We start from the raw sequence: 20,920 nt of genomic DNA, 5'->3' as shown, positions 1-20,920 counted from the left end.
CCCAATACTGTGTTTTATTCCTAAGTGCAAGATGAATTAAGGGTGAAGCTGGCTAAGTTAATGAAAGTGAAAACACCTGGCTGTGATGGTATCCACATAGACATTCTTTAGCAACAGCACTGCAGAGTGTACCCTGCTCTTCAGTGCTAAATGAAGAATTGCAAATGGATTAGGTAATCGAATTGTGGAAGACCATGAGAGCAGTAATTATTAAAAAATCTGAAGTCAAGAACTCCTTGAAACATAAATCCTGCAGGTATACTTGAATTATAAACAACCTGGCTGAGGTCTAATGGTGCCTCTTATGTGATAAACTTCAGGCACATGGAGCTACAGGGGCTCAGCCAGTGTATTTCGGTTTCTGACAGAGTAGGTCAATAGATAGTGTCATAAATTAGACACTCAGCATAGTAGACAGAAACACTTGCAAGTTAGCAGTGGCAATTATGATCAATATCACAGTCACCTTCATTATTTTTGGTGGCTTGTATTGACACACTGAATACAGGCATGCTCAGTTAATTTTACCTGAGTGCTTTGGCGGGGGTGGGTCGCACGCTGTCAAACTTGTGCCATGCAACTAAACTAATAGAAAATGAGTAGTTTTTGCAACTGATTCTGAGGGTGGCAAGTTTGTGAATAAAACAAGAAAAATAATTGATTAATGATAAATAACTATTATATTCAATTATGATTGATAATTGGAAGCTGCACCAGTGATTTAAGTTTTGAAGAACTGATTGATTATCCCTCCATTAAAAATATCATAAATAGAATAGTATCCTTACAAAAAGTATGCAGAAACAGTGTTGAAAAAGAAAAGAAGACAATAATAGTATAGTAGAGCTCTGGTAATTCAAGCCCCAATGTTTCGAGGTACCGTGTAATTCGAGCTGGTCTTAAGATAATTAAAATTTTACATGAAACTAGAATAAAAACTCATTTTCATATATTGTCCGCAACTACATTTTATGCACTTTTGAATGTGTTACATTTGAACTTTCCTTCAATTTTATTATACGATAAAGGTAAAACTGTTCGACTTAGGGTTTTCATTTTTAATGCACAGAAATAACCTCAGCTGCAGATTGCTAATGCATTTCTATTACAGATGGACAGGTACCATTTGGTTTCAAGGGGTGCCTTTGCTCTTTCTTTCTCAACCCTCCACTAACTGGGACCAACTGACAATCAGTTGTACAGTGCATACCATCTTTATTGTTACCCCTAATGTTGTGCCTACTCAGCACCAGTATGCATAAGTAACAGTCCAATACACATTTGACAACATTAGCTGACATTGTTCTATGTACTGTAGTTGGTTGTGTAGTAACATCTGTAATGTAGTGAGCCCACGTGCGTCACTTATTTTAAACTTTTGTGTGTATGTACAGTGTACTGTACATATGCAACTGTGTTTTGTAATGTTTTAATTCTTACATTACAATGAGTGCTAGGAGAAGGAGAAAATTTGTGCCATTGAATATGAAACTGGAGACTTTGAAAAGATGAAACAAAGGAGAACATTAAAAAACTTGGTGTTGAGTATGAAGTTGATGAAATGATACCTGGAGATTGGCATAGAAACAGAGACAAAATTGAGAAGTTTTCATCAAACAAGTGTTCTGTTTCGTCATTTGAATGGAAGACAATGAAGAAATCTGAGTATGAAAAAATGAGAAGCCTTTTTGTTTAGTTTACTCAACAAAGACAAAAAGGAAATCCATTTTTACAGCCTATTCTCTAAGGAAAAGCTGTATTTTTTAGAAATGAGTTAAAGGAAGGTGAGGATGATTTTACTGCAAGTTCAGGATGGTTGGGCAGGTGGAAGAAGTGATACAACATAAGGCAGCTTGAAATTAGTGGTGAAAAACTTTCTGAGGGTTCTCAAACTGTTACATAGTCTTGTCAGAAATTAAGAAAAATTATACAAGAAGAAAATCGTACTCTTGATCGATCGTATAACTGTGATGAAACAGGGCTCAATTATAAAATGCTTCCATCTAAAACCCTAGCTTCAGAAGAAGAAAAGTGTGCCCTGGGCTACAAAAAATTTAAAGAGAGCTTAATAGTTCTTGCTGCATTGAATGCAAATGGAGGCCATAAACTGAGGCTGCTGGTAACAGATATGTCTGTTAAGCCTAGAGCTTTAAATAATATCACTGCTTCTGCACTGCCTATTAAATATGTCCATTGAAAATCTGCTTGGATGAACAAAAATATTTTTAAGAAGTGGATTTTCAAATATTGTGTTCTAGAGATCAAAAGATACCTAAAGAAAAAATGCTTGCATTCCAAAGCAATCTGAATGCTTGAGAATGCTAGTTTTTACTTAGAAAAGGAAGAGTTACCATGTAATGGTATTTACACATTCTTCTTATCCCCTAACATGGTAAATATAATGCAGCCTGTGGACCAAGGTGTTTTAAAATGCCTTAAAAAATGGCATCATTGTTGTTTGCTTCAGACGCTTCTACAAACAACAGAAAGTGAATGAACCATCGAAGAATTTCTTTAAAAAACTATCAAAAAAGATGTAGTCTACAGAATAGCAGATTCATGGCTTGAAATAATGGGGGAGATACTAAAAAAGTCTTGGAACCAGATTTTACGGAATGAAACAGATACCTACAGCACAGACAAAAATGACTTACCCTTGACAGAGCTTGATAATGCTGGTTGTACAAATGTGAATGCGAGTGATGTTTCAGAATGGATGCACAGTGATGAACAGTTTCAAGTGACCTATCTTGCAATTGTTGAAATGGTTAGTGAACCAGTTGAAGACAGTGACAACAAGGAGTTGCCTGAAGAAACTGTACCAGTGATCACTCACACCAAGGGTTTGGCTGTGCTAGATGTGGCATTGCATTATATTGAGCAACAAGCGAAAGCTACTCTAACTGACACCATGCTTCTTAGAAGACGGTGCGTCATTGAGGCTAAAAAATGAGGTTCTGGTTTAAAACAAATGACTATGGACAATTTGTTTAAAATGTAATGTATATTTTTGCAACTTGGGAATGTGTGCCCTTGTATGTACACAGAACGCAGGTATGCACTGTATTGTTTTTATTTATTTTTCATCATTATTGTTGTCATTAAACATTTATTCATGATTTACCCATTGATTTAGTAATATTTCTGTATTATCTGAGTTTTTTGTAATTCAAGGTAGCCTCAGCCCCAGGTAACTTGAATTACAGGGGTTCTACTGTGAATGTGAAGTTAAATTTCCATATGTGTGACCAGAGTGCAGGTGGATTTCCTTGACCAACTCTTATTGCAAATGTGGGTAATATAAAGCCCCATAGCACAGTAGCTATTCATAAACCACCAGCTAACCCATACAGTTAGTAGTATGTTATTCAAATTATAATTTTTTTAAGCATAATGAAGTTTTCTAGGGTAACCAGTAACAATTATTAAAAGATATGGAAGTAATTCTAAGTCCTGTTCTGCACACAGTGACACACTCACGAAATTGGGAGTGCCTACAGGCTCCATGGTTCTAAGTTGAGACCCCTATCAATTTTTTCTAAGTTAAAAGCTAAAGTAGTGAGTGGCCACTTGCCACCCAATTTCCATCACTTGACTACTGCAAAACACCTCAGATAGATCCATGTGCACAAGTTAATGTCTCGTCAACTCTGAATAGAAATGATCCTCAGCATGCCTGAGTGTGACTTTTTACATGCTAAGACGAGCTCGCTGAAATACAGCAACATAAACAAATTGATATACCTTTTAAATTACAAGTAAATTATTTATAATAGATACATGTTAAAAGGCACACCTTTTTTTGTAGGTCATTTTCCGATCTTATAAAATAACCTAATTCTAATGGTTCATTCATAAACAATATAAGTACATATCATGCACAAATCTGCTTAGTACTTACAACAGAGAAAACACACTGAAATATATGAATGTGCATTAACATGGCTTGTTCATAAGGAACATCTTTATGTAATGGTGATTTCAGAATGAGTATAAGTTGCACCTTTTACAATTAGTTAAATAACACATCAAGCTAAGCACTATACATATGGACATATTGGAAAACAGGACAAAGATATAGTTACAATGTACTGCATTCATTATGATTGTGTGGGTGGAGGAATCAGTCTGACAGATCTGCATAATTAGATGTTATTAAAATACTCCATCATTTAGGCTGTATTTCAGATAGCAATGAGTGACAATTTGTGACTATAGCTGACTCCCTCAGCTATCATTTTATATCTTGACAGTAATTATCACTCAGTGTGTTTACTAGTTATTAATTTTTCATAGGGTTTTCTAATAATGTTAATAAATTGTGCTGATATAGCTTGTAAATTTTTGTAGCATAATTATCATTCAAGTGGTAATGTTCACTGTCACGATCTCCCTGGTTATGTATGAATTACTAGTAAAACATTCCTGTGACATTGTTACTTAATTTCAGAACTGTCGGCCTTAGTCATCTGTCCTATAGATTCAAACTCCTCCATCTTTGCCATGTTCAAACCCAGACGATACTTCTCATGTGTATCATGACGATACCTCTGTGCCAAGGCAATCCCATTCCTGATGTCCAGGCAGAGCATCAAGGAATCCTCAGAACCTTAGGTCCCCTACAAAACCTTTCACCTGACTCCATCAACCTCCTGACCCCACCGACACCACGCACCCCTACCTTCTACCTACTTCCTAAAATTCACAAACCCAATCATCCCGTCCGCCCCATTGTAGCTGGTTACCAAGCCACCAAAGAACGTATCTCTGCCTACGTAGATCAACACCTCAACCCATTACATGCAGTCTCCCATCCTTCATCAAAGAGACCAACCACTTTCTCGAACGCCTGGAATCCTTACCCAATCTTTTACCACAGGAAACCATCCTTGTAACCATTGATGCCACTTCCTTATACACAAATATCCCGCACGTCCAGGGCCTCGCTGCGATGGAGCACTTCCTTTCACGCCGATCACCTGCTACCCTACCTAAAACCTCTTTCCTTATTACCTTAGCCAGCTTCATCCTAACCCACAACTTCTTCACTTTTGAAGGCCAGACATACCAACAATTAAAGGGAACAGCCATGGGTACCAGGATGTCCCCCTCGTACGCCAACCTATTTATGGGTCGCTTAGAGGAAGCCTTCTTGGTTACCCAAGCCTGCCAACCCAGAGTTTGGTACAGATTTATTGATGACATGTGCATAATCTGGACTCACAGTGAAGAAAAACTCCAGAATTTCCTCTCCAACCTCAACTCCTTTGGTTCCATCAGATTCACTTGGTCCTACTCCAAATCTCATGCCACTTTCCTCGACATTGACCTCCATCTGTCCAGTGGGCAGCTTCACACATCCGTCCACATCAAACGCACCAACAAGCAACAGTACCTCCATTTTGACAGCTGCCACCCATTCCATATCAAACAGTCGCTTCCCTACAGCTTAGGTCTTCGTGGCAAACGAATCTGCTCCAGTCCTGAATCCCTAAACCATTACACCAATAACCTGGAAACAGCTTTCGCATCCCGCAACTACCCTCCTGACCTGGTACAGAAGTAAACAGCTAGAGCCACTTCCTCATCCCCTCAAACCCAGAACCTCCCACAGAAGAACCCCAAAAGTGCCCCACTTGTGTCAGGATACTTTCTGGGACTGGTTAAGACTCTGAATGTGGCTCTCCAGCAGGGATACGACTTCCTCAAATCCTGCCCTGAAATGAGATCCATCGTTCATGAAATCCTCCCCACTCCACCAAGAGTGTCTTTCCGCTGTCCACCTAACCTTCGTAACCTCTTGGTTCATCCCTATGAAATCCCCAAACCACCTTCCCTACCCTCTGGCTCCTACCCTTGTAACTGCCCCGGTGTAAGACCTGTCCCATGCACCCTCCCACCTCCTGTAACCCGGAAGGTGTACGCGATCAAAGGCAGAGCCACATGTGAAAGCACCCACGTGATTTACCAACTGACATGCCTACACTGTGAAGCCTTCTATGTGGGAATGACCAGCAACGAACTGTCCATTCGCATGAAAGGACACAGGCAGACAGTGTTTGTTGGTAATGAGGATCACCCTGTGGCTAAACATGCCTTGGTGCATGGCCAGTACATCTTGGCACAGTGTTACACCGTCCGGGTTATCTGGATACTTCCCACTGACACCAACCTATCAGAACTGCGGAGATGGGAACTTGCCCTTCAATATATCCTTTCTTCCTGTTACCCACCAGGCCTCAATCTCCGCTAATTTCAAGTTGCCACCACTCATAACTCACCTGTCATTCAACAACATCTTTGCCTCTGTACTTCCGCCTCGACTGACATCTCTGCCCAACCTCTTTGCATTTACTTATGTCTGCCTGTGTCTGTATATGTGCGGATGGATATATGTGTGTGTGCGAGTGTATACCTGTCCTTTTTTCCCCCTAAGGTATGTCTTTCCGCTCCCGGGATTGGAATGACTCCTTACCCTCTCCCTTAAAACCCACATCCTTTCGTCTTTCCCTCTCCTTCCCTCTTTCCTGATGAAGCAACCTTGGGTTGCGAAAGCTTGAAATTTGTGTGTGTGTTTTTTGTATTATCTCTGTCAACATACCAAGCTTTCGTTTGGTAAGTTACAGCATCTTTGTTTTTAGATATGTTTTTCCCACGTGGAATGTTTCCCTCTATTATTTTCATATTGTGTTTAATATCATATGACAGTGATGTCCACTGAGACAAGTTGGCAGAGATGCTACTAGTTTCAAAGTCAAAAACTTTTGGATACTCTCAAATGGGATATGTAATATGTATAGGATAGGTGTGTCCTGTTAATACACTAGGCACACTTGCTGGAGTGCTTGTGTATGAAACCACCAGCTAACAACATTCAGATTCCTGCGTATCATCTGAGTTTTCTTTGTTTGTGCTGTGGACTTCACCCTTGAACTCTCAACTGAGCCTGCGAGTGCTTGTATTCTACTTTAGTTACCAGTTAGTTCTCAGTTCACTTTGTGAATATTTTGCTGGCAAAGCTAGGCTGAAAAATGGGGTTGTGGATTCCGACACCGACTACTGCAAGTTATTAAGTTATATAGCTGACAGGTGCACAGTTGTGTTTCATATTACTTTAATTTTCACTTTGCACAACCCCCAACATTTACACAGTTAAATGGCCAGTGCACTATTGTTTAAACTTTCCAAAGCCTCATTAATAGTTTGTAGGCAAACCTCCATATACTGCTACAATTGCCTACTGATGAACATCTACAAGCAGTAAAACCTAACCAGAAAGTCCACAGTTCTTGAAGAAGAATCAGGAACGTATGAAGCAGCCACTGTCATTGGTTTTTACACACGGCCCAATTGTTTAACACTTACTTCACAGTTAAATTTAAGCATTGTTATTGTTCTAACCAGCACAGGTTGCTCACATGAAATTCTGCTGTGGACTGACTGTCTCGTGACCAAAAATTGTGCCCTTATCCCTTATATGTCCTCACAATAATAGGTGCTGAAAATACACATTGTTTAAAGTTAAATTTACAGAAATTACAACTAAAACTGAACTCACTCAATTAATTACCGCTGTCAAATAAACACGTTAACATGTATACCTTGTACACTTGCTGTTATTACAGGGTGCCACACTTCCTTTTTACTTACCATGTGATCTTCATACAACAGATCCTCATTAATCCTTTCCCTGGAAAAACTATCATCCTGTTTACCAAATTGATTATCAGACGCAGTCTAATGACAGCTAGCATGGTCCTCATCCTCTTTACGCCTCCCAAACTCTAACTCTTCATTAAGCCTAATATTATCCACCTTTGTTCTATCTTTACTTACCACATGGCCATCATTATCAATTATAACTTCAAATACCTCATTGTCATCACTACCGGATTCATCACTGCTATAGACATTACAACTTCCTGTCAGAATCAGACCCTCTGTCAGTTTCACTGTCCTCACATATATGGATAATTAGTTGATCCTTGTTTCCAGTATTAGACCATAAGGTGAACCACCTGACTTCCTCATGTTTTCTTAAAAATTCAGCATCCATTTCAACACTTTGCACATCCTGAACAACATTAACACACTCTGTTTCATCACTTAATTTTATTATAGTAAGTTCCTCCTCACCTTTTATGGGATAAACATTGCTACACACACCATCATTCAACATGTCACTGTAATTAGAGATTACACTCATCTTACTACATTACCCTGATTTTTATAACATAGCTTTCTCTTTAGCCTTTTTATCTCACACAATTGATTGAAGGGTATAATGTGTACAATTTTACAGGAGAAAGAAGAAGAAGATTATCTTGAATGGCTGAAGGGGCAGAGAGAAGAACTTGCTGACAAAGAAGCAGAATCTGATCTGAAATACTTGCATGTTTATTGGAATGATCCTAAGCTGGATGAAAATGAAGTATTTCTTCGTGATTATCTTCTCAATAAAAGGTATATATTTCTTATTATTTGTGATTCCTTATAAAAATATTAATGACTGAGAGAAGGAATGGATGACTCATTTCCCACACGAGCATATTATTCAAAAGTGTGAAAGTTATCATATTTGACTTATCTCTGATGTCTAAAATTATTGTCAAAATGCACCACAGAAGTGTTGTGACAGTGCCACGAGATTTAAAAGTGCCGCTATGTCAGTACGCGAACACGGCGATAAAGGCGCTGCGCAGCTCGGCTGAGCGCGGGAGCGCCACCTAGCTATGAACGGCGCCGGCCGCATGTCACGGCACGGCAGTTGAGTGACAGATACGGAGTTGGTAGTATGAAACTCACGATTGTTTCTATGTTTGTATATCGACACAAATTATTAGTGAATTAAAGGTTATAACACTTATTGGCGACGAGGATGGGATATTATTTTTTCCTGCGTTGGGGAATTGTGCATTCGTGTCTGGGCAGACATGGAACAGCTTCTGCAATCGCTCATTGAACAACAAACGCAGCTGACGGCTGCTATTCAGGCGTTGTCGACGTCGCTTACTCATCGTCTGTCTTCCGCTTCTCCACCTCCGTTCCCTCCTTACGACGAGGCCGCTGAAGACTGGGAGGATTATGAGAAGCGTTTGCGGCAACACTTTTTGGCTTTCGGCGTTGTCGACGCTCCTATGTGTAAGTCGTTATTTCTATCTTGGATTTCCCCACGGATCTATCAGCTGCTATCTCAGTTAGCCCCTCTGCGGGAACCTGCCTCTCTGTCCTTCCAAGAAATGTGTCACTTATTGTCTAACTATTACCGAAAAAACACACAAGTCATTGCCGCCCGCGTGGCGTTCTACAGGTGTCGTAAACAGCCCCATCAATCTTACCGGGCTTGGGCGGCGGAACTACATGGTCTGAGTAGGAAATGTCAGTTTGTCACGGACACTCATCATGAGTCTTATGCTGATTCAATGGTTACGGATGCTATTCTACGGCTTGCTCCTGATAAAGAAGTTTGACAACGTGCCTTACAACTGCCAAACCCGTCGTTGTCGGAAGTTCTAAGCATCGCTCAATCTTTTGAAGTGTCTCACGCTGCTGGTGCGCAAATAGACGCGTGGTGTGATGTAGGCGCTATACAGACCACTTTCGACATGGACAATTTGCCTGTTTCCCAAGGGACCGACGATGTGGCGGCGGTTCACTCACGTCAACAACGTCGCGTTGGGCCGCCACGCTCGCAGCAAAAACAGCAGCCACAGAAGCAGGTTCGTTCCGCTCTTCCTTCTTGTCCATGTTGTTTCATACAGCATGACAGGGCCGCATGTCCAAAACGTTGGGCCACGTGTAATTCATGTAGGAAAAAAGGCCTCATTGCTTCTGTGTGTCAGCCCCCTAAAGTTCCTGTCGACGAGGACGAGGCATCGGACATGGATGTTAACTGTGTGCTTTCTCAAACAAATAAGTTGTTGGTTACTGTTCATGTTCTGGATAAAGACATTCGCATGCAAGTGGACACTGGCTCTGCAGTAACTCTCATTAATTCTCGCACGTATTTGGAGTTGGGCTCCCCTCCCTTGTCTCCAGTTACGCGAAATCTGAGGACTTATAATAAACAGAAAATTCCTATCGTTGGCCAGTTTGATGCTTCCACTGCCTACAAGTCTGTTGTTCGGCCCCTCACGTTTTATGTGGTGAATCATGCGGGCACCGAAAATCTGTTCGGTTATGATGCTTTCCAGTTGTTTGGGTTCTCCATTGATGATGATGTGCACCTCATATCTGAGGATATTCCGTATCAACAGCTGGATGGATTGTGTTCTGAATTCTCATCCGTGTTCTCTGCTGGTCTGGGTTGTGCCAAGGATTTTGAAGCCCACATTACTCTTAAACCTACAGCTCGCCCTAAGTTTTTCTGGGCATGCCCTATTCCGATGGCGTTGCGTGCACCTGTCAAGGCTGAGATAGACAGGTTAACAGCTTCAGGGATTCTCCTTCCTGTTACCTCCAGCGAATGGGCATCGCCAACCGTGGTGGTTTCTAAACCAAACGGGAGTCTGCGATTGTGTGGCGATTTTAAAGCCACTGTCAACGCTCAGAGCCTCATTGACACTTATCCTCTTCCCCGTCCTGAGGAGTTATTTACCAAGCTCGCTGGGGGCCAGTTCTTTTCCAAACTTGACTTATCAGAGGCGTACCATCAGTTGCCGTTGGATGCGTCTTCCAAGGAATTTCTCGTCATCAACACTCCTTGTGGGTTGTATCAGTACCAGCGGTTACCATTTGGTGTCGCTAGCGCGCCGGCCATTTTTCAGCGGTTTTTGGAACAACTCACCGCTTCCGTTCCTGGCTGCATCAACTACCTGGATGACATTGTTGTCACGGGGACCTCCACTGAGGAGCACCTTCGCAATTTGCGTTCATTATTTCGGGTTCTGCATTCGGCTGGGTTGAAGTGCAATCTGGACAAGTCACAGTTCTTCCAACCCTCCATTGTGTATCTTGGTTTCCACTTGTCCCGTGAGGGTATACGTCCTCTACGTCAGCACGTTGCGGCCATTACCGCTGTACCCCGGCCGTCTACGGTCAAAGAACTTCAAGCGTTTCTAGGCAAGATTGCTTATTATCACAAATTCATTCCATCCGCGGCGGAGGTGGCTCATCCTCTGCATCATCTGTTACGCAAAATCGTTCCTTTCTGTTGGTCCGACGAGTGTGAGCAGGCTTTTGTCCGCCTGAAGGCTCATTTGCAGTCGGCGCCTTGTGTTGCCACATTCCGTCCGGGTCAGCACTTGGTTCTGGCGACTGACACGTCACAGTATGGCCTAGGGGCTGTTCTCGCCCATCGGTATGAGGATGGGTCGGAACGACCCATCGCCTATGCTTCCAAGACCCTCAACGATGCCCAACGGCGTTACTCTCAAATCGAAAAGGAGGCGCTTGCTATCATTTATGCTCTAAAAAGTTCAGCGTTTTTTTGTATGGTTCTAAGTTTCACCTCATCACCGACCACAAGCCGCTGGTCTCTCTGTTCAGCCCCTCGGCGTCGCTTCCGGATAAGGCAGCTCACCGCTGCAACGTTGGGCCTTATACTTGTCTCGTTTTCACTATGAGATTCACTATCGCCCCACGGCCCAGCACGCCAACGCTGACGCGTTGTCGCGTTTGACGATGGGCCCCGACCCGGTTTTCGATCGAGGGTTTTCCGCTTACAGGTTCGCAGGTCGCGTCGTCTACTGCGTGGGACCCGGTCCTACGTCAGGTGATCGGTTTTGTTCAACGGGGTTGGCCGGACAGGACCAAGGGCCGGGCATCGGATCCCCTTCGCAACTACCATGCCTTGCGCCTTCGTCTGTCTGTTCGTGAGGGTGTTGTTCTTCTGGCCACGGCTGGCGCATCTCCGCGGGTCGTGGTGCCAGCTTCTCTTCGCAAAGATGTTCTCAAACTATTGCATGAAGGCCATTGGGGGATTTCTCGGACTAAGTCCCTGGCCCGCAGGCATGTTTATTGGCCCTGTATCGATTCGGACATCACCCACATGGTCGCTGCGTGTGGTCAGTGTGCTCAACAACTGGCTGCACCCCGTACAATGCCTTCTCCCTGGCCTGATCTGGCGCAGCCATGGGAACGGGTGCACGCTGACTTTGCCAGCCCCTTCCTCGGCACTTATTGGCTACTGTTGATTGACGCCTTCTTGAAGTTCCCGTTTGTTGTTCGATGTCCGTTGCCCACCACTGCGGCGACGATGCTGGCTTTGTCCAAAATCTTTGCGCTAGAAGGTCTTCCATCCACAATTGTCACGGACGATGGCCCTCAGTTCTCTTCGCAGGCCTTCCGTGATTTTTGTACTGGACTCGGGATTCATCATGTTGCAGCACCGCCATTCCATCCCCAATCGAATGGGGAGGTCGAGCACCTTGTCCGCACTTTCAGAAGCCAGATGAAAAAATTCCTTACTGATTTTTCTACCGATGACGCTCTGTTGCACTTTCTGAGTTCTTATCGCTTCACGCCTCTGGGTGATCGCAGCACTGCTGAACTCTTGCATGGCCACCAACCACGCACTCTACTGCACCTGCTTCACCCTGTCAGGCCTAGTACTGTGTCCCCTAATGCGGGAAAATACTCGGTGGGCGTCGACGTGTGGGCACGAGGTTATGGATCTCGCCCTAAATGGATTCCAAGGCTGCTCAAGGCTCTTTGCGGCCGCCGGCTTTGTGAAATACGTACGGACGACAGCATGGTTGTTCGCCATTACGACCAGATGCGCCCACGAGTGGTGGCCATGCCAGTGCCACCGCCCCTTCTTTCGCCTCCACCAGCCCGAGAAGCCAGTCCTGTCGCTGCTGCCGATCTCCCGTGCGTGTTGCTGCAGCCAACGTCGCTGCCGCTTCCGAGTACGCCGGAACCGGCCCCAGTCGCGACGCCGCTTTCTCCGGGACCCATCTCACTGGAGCACACCCCCAGGTCCATGACACCTATGGATGCTGCTCCGGAGTTTTCACCCATCATCTTGTCCAGGAGGCACGTTCCACGCACAAGCTTCCGTCCTGACATTTTCGACCATATTCTCGTGTTTCTCCGCGGGATCTTCTCGGGGTCTCCCAAGAGGCCATGGATGTCTCCGCACTGTCCGTGTCTCCAAGGAAGTGAGTGTCTTTTTTTTTTTTTTTTTTTTCAAGGGGGGAAAAGTGTTGTGACAGTGCCACGAGATTTAAAAGTGCCGCTACGTCAGTACGCGAACACGGCAATAGAGGCGCTCTGCAGCTCGGCTGAGCGCGGGAGCACCACCTAGCTATGAACGGTGCCGGCCGCATGTCACGGCACGGCAGTTGAGTGACAGATACGGAGTTGGTAGTATGAAACTCACGATTGTTTCTATGTTTGTATATCCACGCAAATTATTAGTGAATTAGAGGTTATAACAAAAAGATTGTGTCTTATAGTGTTGGAAAGGCTTGTGCAATTGTACAGTTACATACAGTTACCACACATATAATAATCATTCACCCCCCCCCCCCCCCCCCCCCCCCCCCCCCCCCCCCCCCAAGCGGCTTTAAGAGATTAGTAGTGAAGGCAGCAGAGGATCAGATAGGCAAAATGACAAATCCCATTAGAAATCCCTGGATAACGCACGAGATTTTCAGTGTAATTGTAGTAGGAAAGTTCTGGTGGAATGTAAATACTTGAGGAGTAAAGGCGATCAATCATTGAAAAGCAGAAGCATTGAGGATATATATATATCCCTGGGCAAGGCCCACATGCAAGACCTACCCAGTCCACTTAACCAGCACTTCCTACTCCAGTCCTGTTACAGGCTTATCCTATCCCATTAGTGTCAGGGCAACCCATGAAAGTAGCCATGTCATATACCAACAGTGTTGCAATCACTGCATAGATTTTTATGTCTGTATGACAGCAAACCAGCTGTTCATCAGAATGAATGGCCACTGCTAAATGTGACCCGAAACATCCAGTGACACAACATGCATCTGAGTACAACATTGTCGATTTTGATGGCTACTTCACTACTCAGGCCATCTGGATCCTTCTCTCCAGCCCTAGCTTTTCTGAACTATGCATATGGGCATTATTCTTGCAACACATCCTTCACTCTCATAACCCTCCTGGTCTCAGTCTCCATTAACTCACTATCCCCACACCCTCCACCCAACAGTTTCCCCTTCCTCTGTCTCATCACTTCCTGCCAATCACATCTCCATGTCACCTTCATCATGTACCACTGACCAATCGCTTTGACACCCATAGATCACATGCCTAGCTCATGCATGTGCTACTCCTCCCTTCCACATTAATAGCCAGCAATCTAACTGCCTTTCTCCAAGACACTAGTTGCCCACCCCTAACTCTCTTACTGCCTGCCTCTCCCTCTATCCACTCCATGTACACAACCGCCATCCTATCTGAGACCACTTGCCGTACTTTGTGCAGCCAGCCAGCACTGTGTAGGGGCATAGGCAGGTGCATACGAATGTACGTGTGTGTGTGTGTGTGTGTGTGTGTGTGTGTGTGTACTCTAGCTTGAGAAAGGATTTATTCCGATAACTGGAAAGTTTCCTTCTTTTTTGTGTCTGCCTATCGACTGTTCAGTAATTCTGCATTTCAGTGAGTGGTCTACTTTATTCCTAAAATATTTATAGAAATATTCATTCTAATTGACAAAATCAGAAAATACAAAAATACAGCAAATGAAGCAGGAGAAATGGTATACAGACATCTATAAAACGAGATTGACAGGAAGTGAAAATTAGCAATGAAGGAATGACTAGAGGATAGTTGAGAGGTTGTAGAAGCATGCAGGGCTCTGGGAAAGATAAATGCAGCATATAGGAAAATTAAAGAGACCTTTGGAGGAAAAAAAGAAGCACTTGCATTAATATTAAGAGCATGGCTGGCAAGGAGGTGGAAGGATGAAAGGTAGAAGGAATATACAAGGGTGTGTGTGTAAGGAAAACAAACTTGAAGCCAGTACATAAAAAGAGAAAATGACATAAATAAGGATGAAGTGGGAGGTACGATACTGCAAGAAGAATTTAACAGAACTCTAAAAGACTTAAGTCAAAACCAATTCCTCGGAGTAGATAATATTCACTCAAGAACATGAAGATTCTTGGGAGAGTCATCCATGTCAAAATTATTCCACCTGGTGTGCTACGTATATGAGATAGGCAATATACTTTCAGACTTCAAGAAAAATTTAATAATTCCATGCCAAAGAAGGCAGGTGCTGATGGGGGAAGATATTACAAACTATGAGTTTTATAAGTTATGATTTCAAAATACTGACACAAATTACATTCAGCAAATAGAAAAACGGATAGTAACAAGCCTTTGGGAAGATCAGTTTTGGTTCTGGGTACACAAGATACCTTACTGACCCTTCATCTTATTGTAGAAAATAGACTGAAGAATACCAAAACTACATTCATAGCTTTTGTAGATTTAGAGAAACCTTTTGACAGTGTTAACTGAAACACACTCTTTGCAATTCGGGAGATAGCAGGTGTAAAATTCAGGGAGCAGAAACTTACCTACAACTTGTACAGAAACCAGACTGCTGTGTAAGAATCAAAGGACATGAAAGGAGGCCAGTAATTGAGAAGGGAATGAATCAGATGAATAGTGAAGGAAAACATCAAGAAATCTGAAGTGGAAATGAAAGATAAGGGAAAAGACATAAAAACTTGGAGGTTAATGGACTTGCAAGATCTGTTGAAAGTAATGGATAGTGTCTTTGATAGGTGAACATCAATAAAAAGCAAAACAAGCATAATATAATGTAGTTTAATTAAATCAGATGATGCAGGAAATTAGACTGAAAAATGAAACATTAAAATAGTCAGTGAGTTTTGCAATTTTGGGAGCATAAAAACTGCCAATATCCAAAATTGAAACTGTAGCTGCCATCAGTCTGGAGATTGGTTGCATCAGCATACCTTTAACATGCCAGAATCATCATTCATGTGATTGATTGGTCATAAAATCGTTTGCACAGTGTGTATGTTTAGGTGGGTTTTGTTTGTACTTTGTGTGCAAATTAGCTTCCTTGTTGTTGCTGGGTCAGCGGTTGTGTGTGTTCAGCTGATGGTGCCAGACAGCTTTACTGAGATGCAGGGGTTCCCTGATATTTGCATTGTTTGTGCATTTTAGAGTGTAATAGGTGGTTAGGTGTCCCTAGTAAAGAGTGTCTTTGGGCAACTATGTTTCCACTTATGGTAGTGTTCGTAGTTTTCCAGATTTAGGATGAAGGAGTTGTTCGAGTGTCTTGAGTTTCTGTACAGTTGTGTGATGAGTTTTTTGAATACCTCCGAGAGAGTCTTGAGATGGTATTTATTGTGAAGGTGTATGATGTGTTTGTCTCACAGAGCATTGGTTATGATACATAAACCTTGTTCTGTATGACCTGTAAGTGGTGCAGGCATTTTGGAGCTGCGTAACCCTAGACTGGAGCTGTTAACATGATCAGAGATCTAATCATATCATTACATGGACCACAACACCCTCATATTCAGTGTGCTTTGTCTTTTAATCATTGGGTAAGTTATTTGAGCCTCAAGTGTGTTCAGTTGGCAATGTATTATATGTTAGTCAGTCAGTTACATTCCTGTCCAGGCAGACACTGAGGCACCTGACTTTCTCGTGGACACGTGTTGAGCATGTATGTAGTATTATTCAACTGCAGTGCTGATGCTTGTGCAGTTGTTTCGATCTATGAGTGAACAAAACTGCTTCGTACATCTCGATGTTTATCTTAACAGGCCAATGTTCCAATCGAAGCCTGGCAGTTCTGAGTGCTGTTCGTAATAGTGCGTTGAGGTTCCATGGCTTGCAGTCTTGGATGGTGATGTGATCTGCATATATGGCAGCCATCGTACACTACGTGATCAAAACTATCTGGACACCCCCAAAAACATCCGTTTTTCATATTAGGTGCATTGTGCTGCCACCTACTGCTAGGTACTCCATATCAGCGACCTCAGTAGTCATTAGAAATCGTGACAGAGCAGAATCGGGCATTCCGCCAAAGTCACGGGCTTCGAACGTGGTCAGGTGATTGGGTGTCACTTGTGTCATATGTCTGTATGCGAGATTTCCACACTCCTAAGCATCCCTAGGTCCACTGTTTCCAATGTGATACTGAAGTAGAAACGTGTAGGGACACATACAGCACAAAAGGGTACAGGCCGACCTCATCTGTTGACTAACAGAGACCACTGGCAGTTGAAGAGGGTCGTAATGTGTAATAGGTAGACATCTATCCAGACCATCACTCGGGAATTCCAAACTGCATCAGGATCCACTGCAAGTACTATGACAGTTAGGCAGGAGATGAGAAAACATAGATTTCATGGTCGCGAAGCTGCTCATAAGCCACACATCACACTGGTAAATTTCAAGTGATGCCTCGCTTGGTGTAAGGACCCTAAACACTGGATGATTGAACAGTGGAAAAATGTTGTATGGAGTTACGAACCACGGTACATGATACGGCGATCCGATGGCTGGGTGTTGGTATGGCGAATCCCGGGTGAACGTCATATGTCAGCGGGTGTAGTGCCAACAGTAAAATTCAGAGGTGGTGAGGTTATGGTGTGGTCGTGTCTTTCATGGAGGGGGCTTACACCCCTTGTTATTTTGTGTGGCACTATCACAGCTCAGGACTACATTGATGTTTTAAGCACCTTCTTGCTTCCCACTGTTGACGAGCAATTCAGGGAAGCAATTGCACCTTTCAACACGATTGAGCACCTGTTCATAATGCATGGGCTGTGGCGGAGTGTTTACACGACAATAACATCCCTGTAATGAACTGGCTTGCACAGAGTCCTGATCTGAATCCTATAGAACACCTTCGGGATGTTTTGGAACCCTGACTTCATGCCAGGCCTCACCAACCGACATCAATACCTCTCCTCAGTGCTGCACTCTGTGAAGAATGGGCTGCCATTCCACAAGAAACCTTCCAGCACCTCATTCAATGTATGCCTGTGAGAGTGGAAGCTGTCATCAAGGCTAAGGGTGGGCCAACACCATATTGAATTCCAGCATTACTGATGGAGGGCGCCACGAACTTGTAAGTCATTTTCAGCCAGGTGTCCGGAAACTTTTGATCACTTAGTGTATATTGTGTGGTTGGGATGTCATTGAACAAGAGAGGCCCCAGAAAAAAATGGCTCTGAGCACTATGGGACTCAACTGCTGTGGTTATAAGTCCCCTAGAACTTAGAACTACTTAAACCTAACTAACCTAAGGACAGCACACAACACCCAGCCATCACGAGGCAGAGAAAATCCCTGACCCCGCCGGGAATCGAACCCGGGCGTGGGAAGCGAGAACGCTATCGCACGACCACGAGATGCGAGAGGCCCCAGAATGGTAGGTGTTAGTGAAGTAGGAATGTAAGACGAGTCCGTCAAGGAAACCAGCATCACTGAGTTTGCAAATGAGGCTGTTCTGCCAGAGACAGTCAAAAGCCTTTTCTTGATGTATCTTGTTATTTGTTCTGTTACATGAAGAAACCTTTTTTCGATGTATCTTGTTATTTGTTCTATTACATGAAGAAACCTTTTTTCGATGTATCTTGTTATTTGTTCTATTACATGAAGGAGTTGTGCTGTGTAGTGGCGATTTCTGAAGCCAAATTGCTCTGGTCTCAGGGTGTCGTTGGTGATACAGTGCCTAGTGAGCCGAAGGAGTTGTTGTGCTGTCGAGTGGTGATTCCTGAACCCAAATTGCTTCAGTCACAGGGTGTCGTCGTGCCTTGTGAGTCGATTCAGAGTAGTGGGTAGTAATTGAAAGGGAATAACTACAGCACCATATCTCACATTTCAATATGTAATCACAGTTCATTACTTTCTAAAGGAAATCATGTGTCAGAATATAAAGTACATGCTAGTAATTTCTTGTCCTTCTCCTGACTTCATCAACTCAATCGTCATGGGGAAATGCTGACTCAGTTTATCAGATAGACTGAGGAGCTTAGTTAAATGTGTGTGGGCATGGAGTGTGTTTTCTGGACAGACTGGAGTTTGTGCTAGGGACACAACAACAACATCTTGACTGTCCAGGAGTCTCCTATGCCTTAGCGTGTTCAGCAATGAAAAAACAGAACTATGTTGTATATTATAAGTCATCTGAAACAAATTGTGTGAAAATCAAGGGACATTAGGCAATAGGGACCAACCATATGGGTCAGTTGTACTCTTAAGATACTGATTTCTTGTTCAAGAGGATGGAGCTGCTCTGTCCAGCCATCATTATTTCATTATTTGGGTTTTTGTAAGACACTAAGGCAAATGTCAGGATAGTCCGTGCATCAGAGCCATGGCCAACCACCTGTCCTATCCTTACAGACCATCTGTCATACCTAATAAAGCATACTATGTATTCTCTGTTTTGTATATTTTGAGCTACTTTTTCATGATGTATTACCTTGACAACCCCTATATGATTGTGAGATGACTCTGGGATGAATAAAAATAATAATAAAACAATGGGAAGTCCAGATTGGAATATCAACAGTGGTTTGAAATGAATAGGTAGTCTTCACCATAAAGATGATACATTGAGTAGCAGTCAGGCACCATGGAAAGACTGTTACATCTAAGCTTTGGGGAAATCCTTCTTCAGAAAAGAAAAACACGCACACGTTACTGCTCTCTCCAGCCATCTCAGCCAGAATGCAACTAAATTCATTGAACAGCAACCATCTGGAATGGGGTGGGGAAGGGATAGCAGAGGACTGGCCTGTGTGAGGTAAAATAAGCCCGTGTGGCCGGACACCTGTGAAAGCAGCCATGTCATATACCAGCTCTGCTGCAACCACAGCACAGCTTATATGTTGGTATGACCACCATTTTTTAAGCAGGATGAGTGGCTACTTTCAAACTGTGGCCAAGAGCAAACTGAACCATCCTATGGCACAACATGCAGGTGAACATAACAGGGTTGATTTCAGTGGCTGCTTCAAAACCTGGGCCATCCGGATCCATCACCAGCTTTTATGAACTGTGCAGATTACAATACATTCTCCACTCCCAAAATCATCCCCACCTCAACCTACAGTAACCGGCTGTCCCCGTGCCCTCTGCATAACAGTCCCACCCCCTCTCTCTGTCCTGTCATCTTTCAGTTCATGTCCCCTCACCCACATTGTGTGCTGCTGTCTACCGGCGCACCCACTGGTCTCTTCGCCACCTCAGCTCCTCTCCTTTCTGCTCCCTGCTTCCCTCCCACCTTCCCTCCCCCACAGTGTTTTGACATTGTACTTGGCAGTGTTGTCCTGCCACCTCTCATCCATACACACCTCGCCAGATAGTGCTGATTCATATTCCATGACCCATACCCTGCTGTCCTTCCCCCCTCCCCCTTCCCTACCCCACTCTGGATTGTTTCTCCTGCTCAACATGTTTTTTTGCATTGTGGCCTTAGTGGCTTGAGATATTGATCAAGTGTGTGTGTGAGATGTGCTAACATGTATGAATGTAAGCGTGTTTTTCTTTTCTGAAGAAGGCTGTGGCTGAAAGCTTATATGTATCAGTCTTTTCATCGTCCTGACTGCAACTCAGCGTGTCATCTTTACAGTGGGTAACAGTGTATCCTGTTTATAACACTATTGAAGCTGAGGAGGATGATGATGATGATGATGATGATGATGGTGATGATGATAGCAATAATAATAATAATAATAATAACACTGTAATTATACTGGAACAGAACCATTATAACAGATAAAACACCACCACATAACAAACCTGACATCGTACTCACCAATAAAAAGAAGAAATTAACACAACTAATCGAAGTATCCATACCCAATTCAACAAATATACAGAAGAAAACAGGAGAAAAAATTGAAAAATACATCCAACTGGCTGAGGAAGTCAAGGACATGTGGCATCAGGATAAAGTTGACATTATACCAATTATACTATCAACTACAGGAGT

General features: G+C 43.3%; 1 protein-coding gene across 1 annotated transcript in view; it reads left to right on the top strand.

Annotated features, from left to right (window-relative positions):
- The window catches only part of LOC126484134 (protein KRI1 homolog), a 95,099-nt gene that overhangs the window by 32,527 nt on the left and 41,652 nt on the right, over positions 1-20,920 (top strand). Inside the window, exon 4 of the mRNA XM_050107514.1 lies at positions 8,303-8,463. Coding sequence (XP_049963471.1) covers positions 8,303-8,463 — 161 coding nt within the window. The remainder of the gene's footprint in view (positions 1-8,302; positions 8,464-20,920) is intronic.

This window comes from Schistocerca serialis, chromosome 6 (assembly GCF_023864345.2).
Source record: "Schistocerca serialis cubense isolate TAMUIC-IGC-003099 chromosome 6, iqSchSeri2.2, whole genome shotgun sequence".
NCBI classification, from domain to species: domain Eukaryota; kingdom Metazoa; phylum Arthropoda; class Insecta; order Orthoptera; family Acrididae; genus Schistocerca; species Schistocerca serialis.
Note: the sequence above shows the minus strand (reverse complement) of the source record. Positions and strands in the feature narration are given on the sequence as shown.